The 15,063-nt window shown below is 47.3% G+C and overlaps 1 protein-coding gene and 1 long non-coding RNA gene across 7 annotated transcripts in view; one reads left to right on the top strand and one right to left on the bottom strand.

Moving 5' to 3' along the window:
• Positions 1–35: 35 nt before the first annotated feature.
• FAM219A (family with sequence similarity 219 member A) overlaps positions 36–15,063 on the top strand; it is a 60,621-nt gene continuing 45,593 nt past the window's right edge. For 3 of the 6 annotated variants that reach the window (XM_051844643.2, XM_051844624.2, XM_051844620.2), the window contains exon 1: positions 36–481. In XM_051844643.2, the coding sequence (XP_051700603.1) occupies positions 422–481 (60 nt within the window). In that variant the 5' untranslated portion in view covers positions 36–421. The remainder of the gene's footprint in view (positions 482–15,063) is intronic. The other 3 variants (XM_051844646.2, XM_051844630.2, XM_051844639.2) reach the window with 2 other exon arrangements.
• The window catches only part of LOC127490740 (uncharacterized), a 53,171-nt gene continuing 45,879 nt past the window's right edge, over positions 7,772–15,063 (bottom strand). The window contains exons 2-3 of the long non-coding RNA XR_007919123.2: positions 14,565–14,769; positions 7,772–7,843 (exon numbers count right to left, since the gene is read on the bottom strand). This is a non-coding gene — a long non-coding RNA (uncharacterized lncRNA). The remainder of the gene's footprint in view (positions 7,844–14,564; positions 14,770–15,063) is intronic.

Raw genomic sequence — 15,063 nt, 5'->3', positions numbered from 1 at the left:
TATGCCGGACGGCTGCACGCGTTCAGAACTTCATGTGGGAGGGACTGGAGCGCTCAGACACCTCCTCCTCATGAATAATGCAGCATCCGGGCGGTGTCCCGGACCCGGAAGTGGAGTTGCCGAGTCACCGCAGTGGCTGAGTTGCTGACAGGAGGCGGCGGCGGAGGAGGAGGCGAGGCAAGACCTGCGGCTCGGCCTGGCCTCAGCCGCGATAGAACTAGGCAAGCCTACCTAGTCAAGCCGGCCTCGCAACCTCTCGCCCTCCCCGCCCCCTCTCCATTTGCCTGGTCGCCTGCCCTCCCGACTCCTCCGGGGCGGCCTAATCTGCACTACCCGCCGGGCTCCTGGGGCCGCCGCCCCGTGCGGTCCCGTCGGCGTCCCCTGCCGCGCCCGGCCCCCGGCCCGCTCTCCCGCCGGCACCATGATGGAGGAGATCGACCGGTTCCAGGTGCCCACCGCGCACTCGGAGATGCAGCCGCTGGTGAGGGGGCGGGCGGCGGGCAGGCCAGGGCCGGGAGGGGGCGCCGCCTGAGGGGGGAAGGAGGAAATCAGGCCGCGGGGATTGTGCGGAGGGGGCGTCAACGGATGGGGTAGAGAACCCTGAAAACGCCCTGCCAAGGGGAGGGGAACTTGCAGGACAAGAAAACCGTGGGAGAATAAGCCGAGCGGGAGCAAAGGGACCCATAAGGGTGGAGGGAGCCGTGGCGGAGGCAGAACGCCGTCGGATGAATCGGAGGGGGCACAATGGTGCCAGCCGCTAGCGGAGGCCCATGGCGGGCATGGCAAGGGTACTGTCAGGAAGCACTGCCGGCCGCAAGCCCAGGGATTGGGATGAAGTGCGAAGGCCTTTAGCCCTAGAGGCCTGGATGCTCAGGGCGGAGGAGGAGGCCCGTGGAGCCGTCAGGCTAAGAGGGACCGGAATAGGCCTGCATGCCGGTCCGCTGCGTAAGGATAGGAACGCGGAGCCGAGGCCAGGGACCGGTAGGTGCAGGGGGTCAGTGCAGGACCTGGGAATTCTGTTCTCCAAAGAGGAGCCCAGGCAGCCCATGATTGGGGGTTTCGGGACCGGGAAGGAGAGTGAGCGGCGGCGAGATGGAGAGTCAGGGGCACAGATGAGAGTGCTCTAGAACCCACGGGAGAGGAGGTGGGGCCGCGCTGGAGCCGCCTGTGCCCACCGATTCGGAAGAGCCCCAATCATCCTAGGCCTACGTGCTTGCCGGAGTCTGCTGGGCGCGGATCCTGCCTCCTGTCCGCGGTCCCGGAGGCAGGAGGAATGATGTCATCGCTGCCGGCGCGGAGGGGATGGAAGGGGGAGGGCGATGCCGGTGCACGGAGCCCTGGCCTAAGGGAGCCCATACCTGCAGGCCCCGCTGCCCGGGACTACTTGACTGGCTTGTTTGCCCTGCTGCGATAGGGTGGGAGATGTGGAGGCCTAGCCATGTGATATAGAGATAGGAGAAAGAAAGGAGCCCCAGGCTGTTAGATTTTCCCCCTTTGGAGCCCAAGCCAGAGCTGGAAGGAGGCAGGGCAGGCCAGGAACCTGAAGGTGTGGATGCGCTTTTCTCTGAGCTCTGCTAGAGCTGAATGGAGCATTCCAAGTACTGAAGCTCTGGAGCTCCCTCAGTCTCCTCCCTACCTGTTAGGCCAGATTGTCAGGAACAGCTTCTACCTTGGCCTGTAGCCCTCTGCCTAACATATGTGCTTTGTGACTTCCTGGGCAAATAACCTGTGCATTACAATAGCCAACATGGGTCTTGTCAGAGACCTATGACCGTCTCTATATCATGATTTGGGGATGGTGGGGAGAATCATTAGTGATCACCTAGCTAGAGGTAAGTGGTTTTCTCTGCCTTTGTGACTACTTAGCTATAGAAGCTAAAACACAGACATTTTATGGGAGTGTACATTATTAAAATAAGGAGAGAGAGCTACGGTATGATCTCTTCCTAGCATGATGCTGTTGTTGGAGTACTTGGGAGCCAGAAAATCCTAGAGAGAAGTCTGTCCCATGAACTTGAAGAATATCCTTTCTGGTTTCTCTATCCAGCCAACCTGGCTTGCAAACTAGATTGCCCTTTCAGTTCTAAGCATTTCATCAAGACCCCAAAGGGAGGGTGAATGAAGGAAGTTCAAGTGAGTCAGGAGAAGAAAGCAATGAGTTGATTTTTGTCTCCCATCTGGGATTCCCAAAAAGGGAGGCAATAACTGACCGAGGAAGGGGAAGCAGGGATAGGGTCACCAGGATCTCTCATGTGTCCTTGGTGCCTCTGTCATTGCCTGAAGTTTCTAATAATGATTTGGCTGGGTAGAGGACTTCTGAGCTGCTTCTAGTCTGTGTAGCCCTGAAATAGAAGTGCTTGTGGCAAGGAGGCACTTATCAGAATAGCTGTGGCTGCCATAGACCCTTTTCCCAAGGGCTAAAGGAGCCCTTTCTGCAAGAGAATACTTTGTTGAGGTTGAGGGAAAGTTTTAGGGAAATCACAATATAGTCATCCCCCATTTGATGGACATGGATATTATCCTGCTTCTTGACCTCTGTCCCTGAGTTGTAGTCTAGAGACATCCCAAAACTCTTTAATGCCTTGCATATTGTTAGGACTAGTAGAGCCTTCATTTGGGGGTGTAAGGGATGAAGAAGGCATACCATTGAGGTAAAGGGTAGAAGAAAGAGCAAGATGGCTCTTTAGGGCTATTTGGGTAAACAATAAAAACTAGGGTCTCAGGCTCAAACTCACTTGTGACCTATTTTTTGTCATTATTTATTGAGATCTCTAGGACATCTCTCTTCTTCCCTGGGTTATTTTCCCATTTATAAAATGAAGACAAACTATGTATTAAAGGTTTAAGCAATAACTCCCCACTTTCCCTTCCAAAGAATATCAACAGAGACCTGACACTGTTGGTTCAGTGAATTGATTTACCCAATAATTATTGAGCATCTATTCTGTCCCAGACTCTACACTAGTTATTAGGAACACAGTGGTTAGCAACAAAGACACAGATGTGGCCCTGCCCTCCTAGAGCTCAGAGTTCAGTTAAAGTTTATTTCTCTTGCTCACTCCCTGAGAGTGGAGTAAGAGCTCTATGGAAATGCAAATGTGGCTGGCTATCAGCATTATTGCTCCTTTCAGGACTAGGTTGTACAAACAGAGGCCTGTCACTTGGGCCTCATCATCAATGAGAAGAACCCAGAGCCTAGTCTGTACTTGGAAAGATGAGCTCCAAGAGGAGAGTATCTTTTTATTATTATTATTATCATTTACTTGAAGGAAAACTTGAGCTTAAAAAAGAAGCCTGGGGGAGTGGCAGGAGCTGAGAGAGAAGGAGCAGCCAGCAGAAATGGGTGTTTCCAAGGTGCTAATTTAAGCAATGCTTCTCAGCTAGTGGGAAGAAGAGGAAGATTCCTGCCTTGTTGTTGCTGCTGCTGTTGCCACAGCTGCATGGAGCCTCCTGTCTGGAGTGGGAGTTTGCCTGAGAGTAGCTTCCCTCCTTTCCCCAGCACACCAATTATTTAATTGGCCTGGCTGCATCTCAGCAGCTGAACCAGACCTGAGCCCAGCCCTGAGAACTCCCCAGGGTCTCTTCCTGTCTCCTTATCAAAGGAAAGAGAGCTGCTTTTCAAGACCTATTCCTGGGGCTCCAATCCTGAATGTTTCTGAGCATAGATTCTCCCAAAGAAACTGCCAGGGAAGGGTGTACTTTGTATGTCAAATCTGTGTGTGATCCTTACCTTTCACTGATGCAAGGAAGCTCCCAGCTGCCCAAGGCTCTCCAGTGAGCAGTTAGTTGGGTTGAGTTTGGGCCATTGTTTGTATGCATAACAGGGACAGGTTCTCTGCTCTTCTTGTCTGTCTGCTTGGCTGGCTGGTGCAGACACACAGTCTGTCTTCTCCTCAGCTGCAATTGGAGAGCACGATTTGTTGCAAGAAAAACAAATGGAGCTTTTAAGCACTTAATTGTGTCAGGAAACACCCTGCCTCCTGAACTCTTAGAAGCCAAAAAGACTTTAAAAATGGCATATGGCAACAGATGGGGTCTCAGCACACTTGAGAGAAATGCTGGTCTGGCCTTACTGAACACAGATTATCTGTTAACTCATTTGTTTATTTAGTTTATGATCATTTGCTATGTGTCTACTCACTTCCAGGTACTGTTAAGGATACAGAGACAAAAGAGATCTCCCCAGTAGGTAGCCAGGAGAAGGATAGGCTCAAACAACTACTGGGTGGTTTTTAGATTTGTCAGAAAAATGTAGATATCAGTGGAGTGTATTCCTGAGAAAGAGTGACCCCTCCCTTGGGAGAAGGTGAGAGTGCCAAGGTTCTGCTCCTTTGACTACATGAACTTGGAAAGGAGTTTCAGACTCCCGTCTTCTGACACTGAAAGAAGGGGATGATCACTGAGTAGGCCACAGTGGCTTCTGAAAGTGGTGGAGAACAATGGTAATGATGCCAAATAGCCACTGTAGACATTGACCTATGTGTGTTCTGTGCGCTGAGTGAGCCCCTTAAGTTGCTCCTTGTAGTCAAATGATTTTTTTCAGTTTAGTGTAGATTTTCCCAGTGAGTCCATGTGGCTTGTGACCCCGTAGTGTTTCTCAGGCTCCTGGGGAGAGGATACCATTCTCTCTTCCTATATTGCAAACTGAGGAGCAGGTTTGCCCAGGCCTTCAGCCCTTTGCTACTCACCCCCCCTCATCCAGCAAACACCACATAAGAAACTACTCGGTGATAGATGCTGTGCTGCTCTCAGTAACACAGAACCTTACTCCAGGACTATGCAAATCTAGAAGGGACTGTGGCACTACAGGGTAAAAGAAGTACGAACCAGGTCTAGTGTGGCCAGAAGGAAACAAGAAGGTGTCTGATCAAGTGGTCAGGGGAGGCTTCACAGAAGAGACATTGCTGAACTGGCTCTTGCAAGAAGACTGGAAACTTAGACTGTCAAGACGAGGCAAGGGAGATAATTCCAGGCAAAGGACATGGAGGAAGAAACAAAAGGATATGGTTGGGATGGGTGAAAGGTTGTAATTAAGGAAATAGCATGTTCAAGTTTGAATTTGGTTGTCACTTCAGTGGTGAATGTGGGATTGGAGAAGGTAAGATTAGAGATTGGAAAATTAATACAGAAGTGGGTACAGCATTCCAGTCAAGAGATAATGAAGACCTACACTAAAGCAGAAGTAGACAGAGAGGAACAGCCAGATATGGATCCTAATAATATGGCAGGATGTGGTACAACACCTGTTTGAGCAAGAAATGGGGAGTGAAGGATGGTTGCTGATGCAGATACCTGGATGGAAGAAGAGAACATCATAAGACTTTAGAAATCCACGTATCTCTTAACCTCAAAGACTGCTTATAACAGAGAAGACTGTTTTTCTTTGCTCTATTGCTGAAGCTACATTCTTGGGGTGTTGGGGAACCCAGGAGTCCTAGAAACCAAAAGTCAGAATGGCATTATCCCTACAGCCTCAAAAGGGCTGCTGAGAAATGTGCCACTTGCCAGTGAATACATTCTACCTGCTACCTGCTTTGATGAATGTAAAGAATTTGTGGCAGCAAGGAACCATAGTGGGTTTTTATTGTTGTTTCCTGCAGCACTTGGATGAAGGAAAAATAAAATCCTTTGTTGTCTGAGTGTTTTATGTTGTGGTTTGTGACCTGGTCTTTTACCATCATTCTGGTCAAACTATGGTTTTATTTCTGATTAACTGACTGGGCTAAGTCCTCTCACTGATTTCTTCTGGAATGGATGTGTATGTTACTGCATCATCTGCCAAGAGTTAGAATAGAAAAGGACATGCACCTCCCTTTTCTGACACCAACCTGAAAAGCTGCACTGAGGTAGAAGTCTGGGCACTGCTTCCTTCCAGACAAGGTGTTCCAAAGGAGCAGGCCTCTAGGGTGAAAATCACTCAGAAATGGCTTGGCTTCTCAGAGGCCCCAAGTATGGCCTCTGCAGGTGCTTCACGGTAGCTGGGGTTCAGGCTGAGTCATTCCCAGGCTTCAGCTATCTGCTGTCCTAGACTGCCTGTAGTCCAGAGTGAACAAAAATGAAAAACAGCCTTCTTCACTTAAACCTGATTAGCCTCAGGGACCCTCTTCCCTCTCTGAAAGGGCAGGCAGAGACTTGTATCTGGAAAAGGAACATGGGAAACAGCTTCTCGGGCTTAGCTGCTTTGTGTCTTCCAGCAGATCTTGGGAGAACAGGTGCAGGGAACCCCGGAGGAGGTGGGACAAGGAAAATCAGGCTAGTAGTACAGATACCCAGAGGTACTGGTTGAAGGAAATAAGAGGTGCGGCTGAGCAGGATCTCAAGTCATTGTTTCATAAGGAGACTGGTGGGAATCTGGTTTTCTGGACAGCAGAAAGGAAGGAAGGAAGGAGGCAGAGCTGAGAGCAGCTCTGGATCTGGCTGTGCTCTGGAGTTTGGAAATTGGCACATGATCCCAAGGCGTCATTGTAGGGCAGCTGAGTGAACTCCTGGGCTGCAGGGAGGGACTCTGAAGTGGAGGAAGTCGAGTAGGAAGGAGGCCTAGAGGGTCTGGCTTGGGGGAGGGGTGGACACTGGCCTCTAGGAGTTTCTTCCTAGGCTTGACATTCTTAAGAACCAATTCAAGCACTTTTATTTGTTGTTATTCAGAGATGTCAAATTCAGGGTCAGATGGTTGTGATAATTGAGGGTCCATTTCACATTTCTGTGATAAAAGTAACTGCATGAGGGTGTGCATAAATCAAAAGGGAGTAACAGCCCTGAGGGTGTTCTCTGATGACTGTTCTAGCCCTGGCAAGTATAAATATGAACAGAGGCCACACACAAGCATAAACAAGTCCAGCTACTTTTTTTTTTCCTTCACTTAGTGTTTTACTCCTTGACTGATTATGCCTGTTTTGGCCACCAGATTCTTGGCTGTCTTAGAGTCCTCCCCATATATCTAGAACAATACCTAAAGGGGCGCTTTCACTAAGATTTATTAACTACACCCAAACTATGGAGTGAGAGCATTATATATTTTATAATAAACCTAAACACAATTATGTAAAGCTATAAATGATTTATAGTTCCCATATTAATTTCCAGTTTTATCCTTGTAAAGGAGTTGGTGAAGCCATTAGCCAAGCATGGTTTAGGTCAGAGTTTCTTACAATATATTGTTGGGAATATTGATCCTTTGGGATACTTCTTGGGGAAAAAGGGGCTCCATAGACAAATTCCTTTGGGAAACACTATATACTCCATCCCATCATGATATTCAACAGCATTTTAAAGGCTCTGAAAAGTCCTGCTGTAAAGAAACCTTTTCAATTATGTTGAACTCAGTATTTCCCAAGCTTATGTAACTATAGAAATTTTTTTCATGCTATATACATCTACTGACATTTTACAGAACCAGTGTTTCATGGAATACTCTTTGAGAAACTCTGGCTTAGAAATTAGTTTCTGTTCTGATCCAATCTAAATGTATATTCTTCCTAGTTCTTTTGAACCTCTTTTATAATCCAATGATTTTGACCTATTCTAACCTCTAATGAGATGTTGCTGACTTGTTTCAGGGTATGAACTTGTCATGAGGAGGAAGTTCTTAATGAACTTTGGCCAGGTGCAGAAGCAAATATTAAGTGCCATATTTTTCTCATGGTATTTATAAAAGTTTTACTTCCCTTGTGTCCCTCTACCAAATGCTCGCTTGATGTTTAACTTCTTTTTTATTTGGCAGTTTTATGGAGGTATAATTCACATACTCTATACTTTACTTATTTAATATCTACCTTGAATCCTGTCATGGTTATCCCATACCTTAGTTCTGATTTTCTTTTTCACCTGTCCTTTTGGGTTCTGCCTAGGAGTAGAGAGAAGATAAAAGATTATGGTCCAGAGATTTTGTCAGGAAGAATCTAATTGCAACTGAAATTTAAAAATTTTTTAAATTATTTATTTATTTATTTATTTTTTGACGGGCAGAGTGGACAGTGAGAGAGAGAGACAGAGAGAAAGGTCTTCCTTTTGCCGTTGGTTCACCCTCCAATGGCCGCCGCGTGGCCGGCGCACCGCGCTGATCCGATGGCAGGAGCCAGGTACTTATCCTGGTCTCCCATAGGGTGCAGGGGCCCAAGTATTTGGGCCATCCTCCACTGCATTCCCTGGCCACAGCAGAGAGCTGGCCTGGAAGAGGGGCAACCGGGACAGAATCCGGTGCTCCGACCGGGACTAGAACCCGGTGTGCCAGCACCGCAAGGCGGAGGATTAGCCTAGTGAGCCGCAGCGCCGGCCTAAATTATTTATTTTCAAATTATTTATAAAGGCAGAGAGACAGATCCTCCATCTGTTGACTCATTCTCCAAATGCCTGCAATAGCTAGAGCCTGGAGCCTGGAACTCCATCTGGGTGGCAGGGACCCAAGTACCTACTGCCTCCCAGGGTATATTAGTAGGAAGCTAAGTCAGAAACAGAGTAGCCAGGATTTGAACCAGATACTCCAATATGAGATGCAGGCAGTCCAAGTGGACACTTACCTACTGTGCCAAAAGCCTGCCCCTGGGCTGGAGACATGATATAGCTTCTTAAGAAATGAATGAGAGAAGGGGCCAGTGCTGTGGTGCAGTGGGTTAAAGCCCTGGCCTGAGGCACTGGCATCCTATGTGGGTGCCAGTTCTAGTCCCGGCTACTCCTCTTCTGATCCAGCTCTCTGCCATGGCCTGGGATAGCAGTAGAGGATGGCCCAGGTCTTTGGGCCCCTACACCTGCATGGGAGACCCGGAGGAAGCTCCTGGCTCCTGGCTTTGGAAGGGTGCAGCAGCCATCTGGGGAGTGAACCAGTGGGTGGAAGACCTCTCTCTCTGTCTCTACCTCTCTCTGTAACTCTTTTAAATAAATAAAATAAATCTTAAATATATTATATATATAATACATATATATTTATATTTATATAAAAGAAATGAATGAGAGGAGCCACTGCTGTGGTGCAATAGGCTAAGCCTCTGCCTGCGGCACTGGCATCCCATATGGGCAGCAGTTCTGTCCTGGCTGCTCCTCTTCTGAGCCAGCTCTCTGCTATGGCCTGGGAAAGCAGTAGAAGATGGCCCAAGTGCTTGGGCCCCTGCACTCGCATGGGAGACCTGGAAGAAGCTCCTGGTTTTGGATCAGCCCAGCTCCAGCAGTTGAGGATGGAAGATCTTTCTCTGTCTCTCCCTCTCTCTGTAACGCTACATCTAAAGTAAATAAATAATTTTTAAAAAAAAATTTAGAAATTAGGGAGAAAATTGATCTTTCATAACCTGGTCTTTAGTATTCATTTTTGCATAACTAATTAATATAAAGTTAATTGTCATTTGGAAAAAGGCAGGTGAGAGAGGGTAATCTTGATTCTGCTGAGTAGATGAGAGAGAAGAGGCAGATTCAGGAAGAGGTCTCATGAATATCTTGAGGGAAGTTGGCCATGCTTAAAATGAAATTATAAGGGGGTTGGTGCTGTGGCACAGTAGGTTATCCTTTGCCTGTGGTGCCAGTATCCCATAAGGGCATCAGTTCTAGTCCCAGTTGCTCCTCTTCCAATCCAGCTCTCTGCTATGGCCTGGGAAAGCAGTAGAAGATGGCCCAAGCACGTGGGCCCCTGAACCCATGTGGGAGACCCGGAGGAATCTCCTGGCTCCTGGCTCCTGGCTTTGAATTGGCTCAGCTCTGGCCATTGCAGCCATCTGGGAAGTGAACCAGTGGATGGAAGGATGGAAGACCTTTCTCTTTTTTTTTTTTTTTTTTTTTTTTCCCGACAGGCAGAGTAGACAGTGAGAGAGAGAGATAGAGAGAAAGGTCTTCCTTTTGCTGTTGGTTCACCCTCCAATGGCTGCAGCGGCCAGTGCGCTGCGGCCTGCGCATCGCACTGATCCGAAGGCAGGATCCAGGTGTTTCTCCTGGTCTCCATGTGGGTGCAGGGCCCAAGTACTTGGGCCATCCTCCACTGCACTCCCTGGCTATAGTAGAGAGCTGGCCTGGAAGAGGGGCAACCGGGACAGAATCCGGCGCCCCGACCGGGACTAGAACACGGTGTGCTGGCGCCGCAAGGTGGAGGATTAGCCTATTGAACCACGGCACCGGCTGGAAGACCTTTCTCTTTGTCTCTCCTTCTCACCGTCTATAGCACTACCACTCAAATAAATAAAATAAAATAAATGGAATTATAAGCCCTTGACCAAAGCAGCAAGAAGGAGTAAGCTATGAGAAAAGGCAGTTACTATGAGAAACCAGCAGTTACTAGAGATACAGCCTAAATACTCCCCAACCCCAGGCTAAATTGATGCTGTTGTTTTCCTTTTACCATTTCCTTGAAGACTGGTTTTCAAATCCCTAGCAGTGCTAATGGATACTTTCAAGTTTATCAGACTTCTCCATGGAACGTCACCAGTACAGGTTAGTGTGGGGCTGTACCACCCATAATAGTCATCTTATATACTTGTTATTGTCAGTTGAGATTTCATGATCATATTTAATAGCTGCACCTATTATTATATTGAGTTCAGGATTTATATGAAATAGGGTAGTCCTTTGCCTTAGCAATATGAAATCAATGGCCGGCGCCGCGGCTCACTAGGCTAATCCTCCGCCTAGCGGCGCCGGCACACCGGGTTCTAGTCCCGGTCGGGGCGCCGGATTCTGTCCCGGTTGCCCCTCTTCCAGGCCAGCTCTCTGCTGTGGCCAGGGAGTGCAGTGGAGGATGGCCCAGGTGCTTGGGCCCTGCACCCCATGGGAGACCAGGAAAAGCACCTGGCTCCTGGCTCCTGCCATCGGATCAGCGCGGTGCGCCGGCCGCAGCGCGCCGGCCGCAGCGCGCCGGCCGCGGCGGCCATTGGAGGGTGAACCAACGGCAAAAGGAAGACCTTTTTCTCTGTCTCTCTCTCTCACTGTCCACTCTGCCTGTCAAAAAAAAAAAAAAATATGAAATCAAGGCAAGAAACTGAAATCACAAGTTGATCTGGGCTGATGGCCAATATATATAAAGGTCCACTGGGGCTAGTGAGATGGTGGTTCCATGCTTACTAGAAACTGGTGATGTAACTCATAGTCTCAGAAAAGGAGCTGGGTGGGGGAGGTGGTGCATTTGGTTAACCTGCCACTTGGGATACCTGCAATCCCATGTCTAAGTGTCTGGGTCAAGTTCCACTCTGCTTCTGATTCTGCTTCCTGCTAATGTGCACCCTGAGACGTTGCAGATGGTGGCTCAAGTACGTGGGTCCCTGCCACCCATATGGGAGATCTGGATTGAGTTCCAGGTTTCTGGCTTCAACCCGACCCAGCCCCAGCTGTTGTAGGCATTTGGGAAAGGAGCCAGTAATTGAAGATCTCTGTCTCTGTCTCTGTCTCTCTCTGTTGTTCTACCTTTCAAATACATAATAAATAAATACACTTTAAAATGGAAGAGTAGCTGGCTGAATTCAGCAAAGAGGAATTTAAACAGTAATCTAGGTTAGGTTGAGACTGGGTAGGCTAGAATAGACCTTCAAAGAGGGCTATGTTTGAGTGGACAAGAAACTTAATATAAGCACACTATATAACAATAGTCACCAGAAAATCTACTGTGCTGTTGGGTTGCATTCGTAAAAGTATGGAGTTCAGGTCCTAGGAGGTAATAACTCTACTGTGCCCTATTCTGTGTTGGTCAGCACCATCTGAAGTCCTGCTTTCCGTGTTAATATCATCATTCAAGAGGGAGTGACTGGAATAAAGAAAGGAGTCAAATTGTTATCATGTGAGAAAAGTTGGAAGAACTGAGGCTTTCAGCCAGTGAATAAACAGTCTCAGAGAAAGGATTTTACAGTTCTAACGCCTAAAGGACTGGGTTAGGAAAGGAAATGAGGTTAGACTTTGTGTTGCCTGTGGCTCCACAGGGAGGAACCAAGGCCATTGGGTGGGAGTATGTACACCACACTACTACCTCCTGTTCCCTATGGTAGCATTCTTTTTTTTTTTTTTCCTTTTAAGATGTATTTTTATTTATTTGAAAGGCAGAGTTACAGAGAGAGGTAGAGATAGAGTGAGAGGTCTTCCATCCATGGTTCACTCCCCAAATGGCCTCAAGGCTGGAGCTTGGCTTATCTGAAGCCAGGAGTCAGGAGCTTCTTTTGGGTCTCCCATGTGTGTGGCAGGAGCTTAAGTACTTGGGCCATCTTCTACTGCTTTCCTAGGCACATTAGCAGGGAACTGTATTGGAAGTTGGAGCAGCAAAGACGCGAACCTGCACCCATTTTGGATGGCAGTACTGCCAGCTGGGGCTTTATCCCACTGCACCACAATGCCAGCCCCAAGGTAGCATGCTCAAACTGGGCCAGAGGCCAGCGACCCTGGAAGACACATTGCTGTTGGCAAAATGCCATACTTTTTCCAAAGTAGTGTAAGATAAACATGTTCAAAAAATTCCTCTGTGGAAATTAGTATGAACAGCGCTTTCCTAGTTTTCTGTTAATATGTACTTGAATCTTCCCAGTATTTATTTCCAGGGCTATCACAAAAATGCCATCTTCTTCATGCATACTTTTCTTTCCTTCAGTGAGACATGAACTCTCTATTTTCCTGTCCTGTGGCCCAAATATGTTGCCTTTGTGTAAAATTTACTGGTGCAGTTGTCTTATCCTTACTTAAATTTCTTTTTAATGTATATTATATGGAAAGCTGTTTCCAAAGCATCTGAACCACCTTGCAAAGTGGATTAGGAAAAGTCACTTCTTCCCATTTTATAGATAAACAAGCAGAATCCCAGAAAGGTAGACTTTTTCATTACTCAGCTGGAGGTTGTCATGGCCTAGACGGGAACCCAAGGATCCCTTACTCCTAGGTCCATGATATTTCCTTCACATCCTGAGACCTAAATAAGCTCTACATTGAGCTTAAACCTCTCCAGTGGATTTTGAGGCATCTATAGTAGGCTTTTGCCCCTAAAAGCTGATCATACTTGATACTATTCATGCCAACTTTCTTTCTAGTAGGTTAGCCAATCCTTCACCTCCTCTCATCTTTTAGTAGTTTGAAGCTTCCTCTCTTAAGAATTCTCTCCATGGAGCCGATGCTGTGGTGCAGCAAGTGAACACCCTGGCCTGAAGTGCTGGCATCCCATATGGGCGCCGGTTCTAGTCCAGCTGCTCCTCTTCCAATCCAGCTCTCTGTTATGGCCTGGGAAAGCAGTGGAAGATGGCCCAAGTCCTTGGGTCCCTGCACCCACGTGGGAGACCCAGAAGAGGCTCCTGGTTCCTGGCTTCAGATCGACGCAGCTCTGGCCATTGCAGCCATCTAGGGAGTGAACAGGCGAATGAAAGACCTCTCTCTCTCTGTCTCTACCTCTCTCTGTAACTCTTTCAAATAAATAAAATAAATCTTTAAAAAAAAAATTCGCTCCCATCTCCTTCTCTGATTATTCTATTCTTAACTGTTTTTCAGAGATCAATATAAACTCCCCTTCTTCAAGAAGGCTTCCCTGAATTCTCAACCAATTCCAAAAACTCTATAGCTTCTAGCTTATAACCTGATACATATACTGTTGTGAAATAGAGTATCCATTTTAATGTGTTGTGTTGTGAGTCTTGTCACCCAGCTCCCCTTTGATCTCCTTGGCAGATAGCTTCTGCCTCCAGAGCTTTCATTCTGGCAAAGAAAAGACTTGCCCTTTTAAAACAGAACTATTACAGAATATGGCTGGCTCCTTTAAGGATGAGTAAGAATAGAGAGCAGGTGATTCTAAAGAGAGGAGAAAAGTAAAGACCCAGAGCAGGATGAGTAGATGGAGCTAGTGGTAGAGTAGCAGGAACGTATTGAGGAGTTGTGGGAGATGCAGGTGGAATACAAGTATTGGACATCATTATTCATAGATATCTTTCGAGCATTTGCTATTTGCAAGACACTATATTAGACACAGAGAATACAAGGATGAATAAGAAAAACATGCTCCTTGCCTTTATAAGCTGGCAGTCCAGTGGGAGAGATAGGTATTAACCAAATAAAACACACAAATGAAATTTCAATTAAACATTGTAATAAATGATAGAAAAGACAAGAATGAGATAGCATGAGAGAGAGTAATAAATTCTTTCATATTCAATTAAAGATGCCAGGTAGGAACCCTACCTGCAATTTATGCTTGCGCTCAGACCACAGAGTGAGAAGGTCCTTGAATGATCTGATAAAGAATGGCTTGCTTCTTGCTCCCCAGGTTTGCAGGGACTCCCAGCTGAGTTGGTAGTCTGACTCCCTCATAGTTTGACCTTTCGCCATCTACTTCATTAGAAGCATTAAGAAGGTTTTCAGTACTGAGGGCCGATACAGTCCCTCTACTTTGATAACTGTGCCACCAGCTTTGTTGTAGAGCTGGAGAAGTTATTAATAGAGTTGTGATGTTTAATATTTAATGAGCAAAAAACTTAGCTCTGCTGATGAAAAGCTCCTACCTGAGTCTCCTAACATTATATGACTTGCACGCATCGTCCTGGAGACAGAAAAACTATGTGGGAGGAAGGAAAGAGTGCCAGTCTGGATGTCCTATTCTTGTTGTATCAGGTGTGTGGAATTCACATTCTACTTACCATAAAAACCAGATGCTGTAGGCCATTCTGTCTGAGAGCAGGCCTGCCTCTGGCGGGAAAGCCAGTAGCCACAATGAAATGCAGATTGCAGCAGCCGATGAGACAGCCCTCCACCGGGACTCCTGTGAATCCTGAAGCTGTTCCCTGAGGACTGGTAGCTTTCAGAAAGTCCACTCTGCCCTCAGTTGCTCTGCTGCTTCCAGCCCTGGTTTAGAGGAGATCACAGACTAAGAAAAAGGCCAAGTGAGGATAATGATGTGGGCAAGTGGTGGTGGCTAGTGATTTGGGGAAGTGGAGGGAGAATTATATGAAGTCAGGAAGGGAGCTCAAGTTGGAGAGTAGCAAACACTGACACCAAAGGAAACCAGTCAGGAGCCAAGATTTGACCATCTGTCAGCCTCCCTGTCAACTTCTGGATAGAACCTCATGTTTCACATCCTCCATTTTCAGGGGTTGAGATACAGCAGAGAGATGGTCTCAGGAAACTCCCACAAGAAGA

Source organism: Oryctolagus cuniculus, chromosome 1 (genome assembly GCF_964237555.1).
Source record: "Oryctolagus cuniculus chromosome 1, mOryCun1.1, whole genome shotgun sequence".
NCBI lineage: Eukaryota > Metazoa > Chordata > Mammalia > Lagomorpha > Leporidae > Oryctolagus > Oryctolagus cuniculus.
The sequence above is the reverse complement of the archived record's forward strand: the minus strand, read 5'-3'. Positions and strand labels throughout refer to the sequence as shown.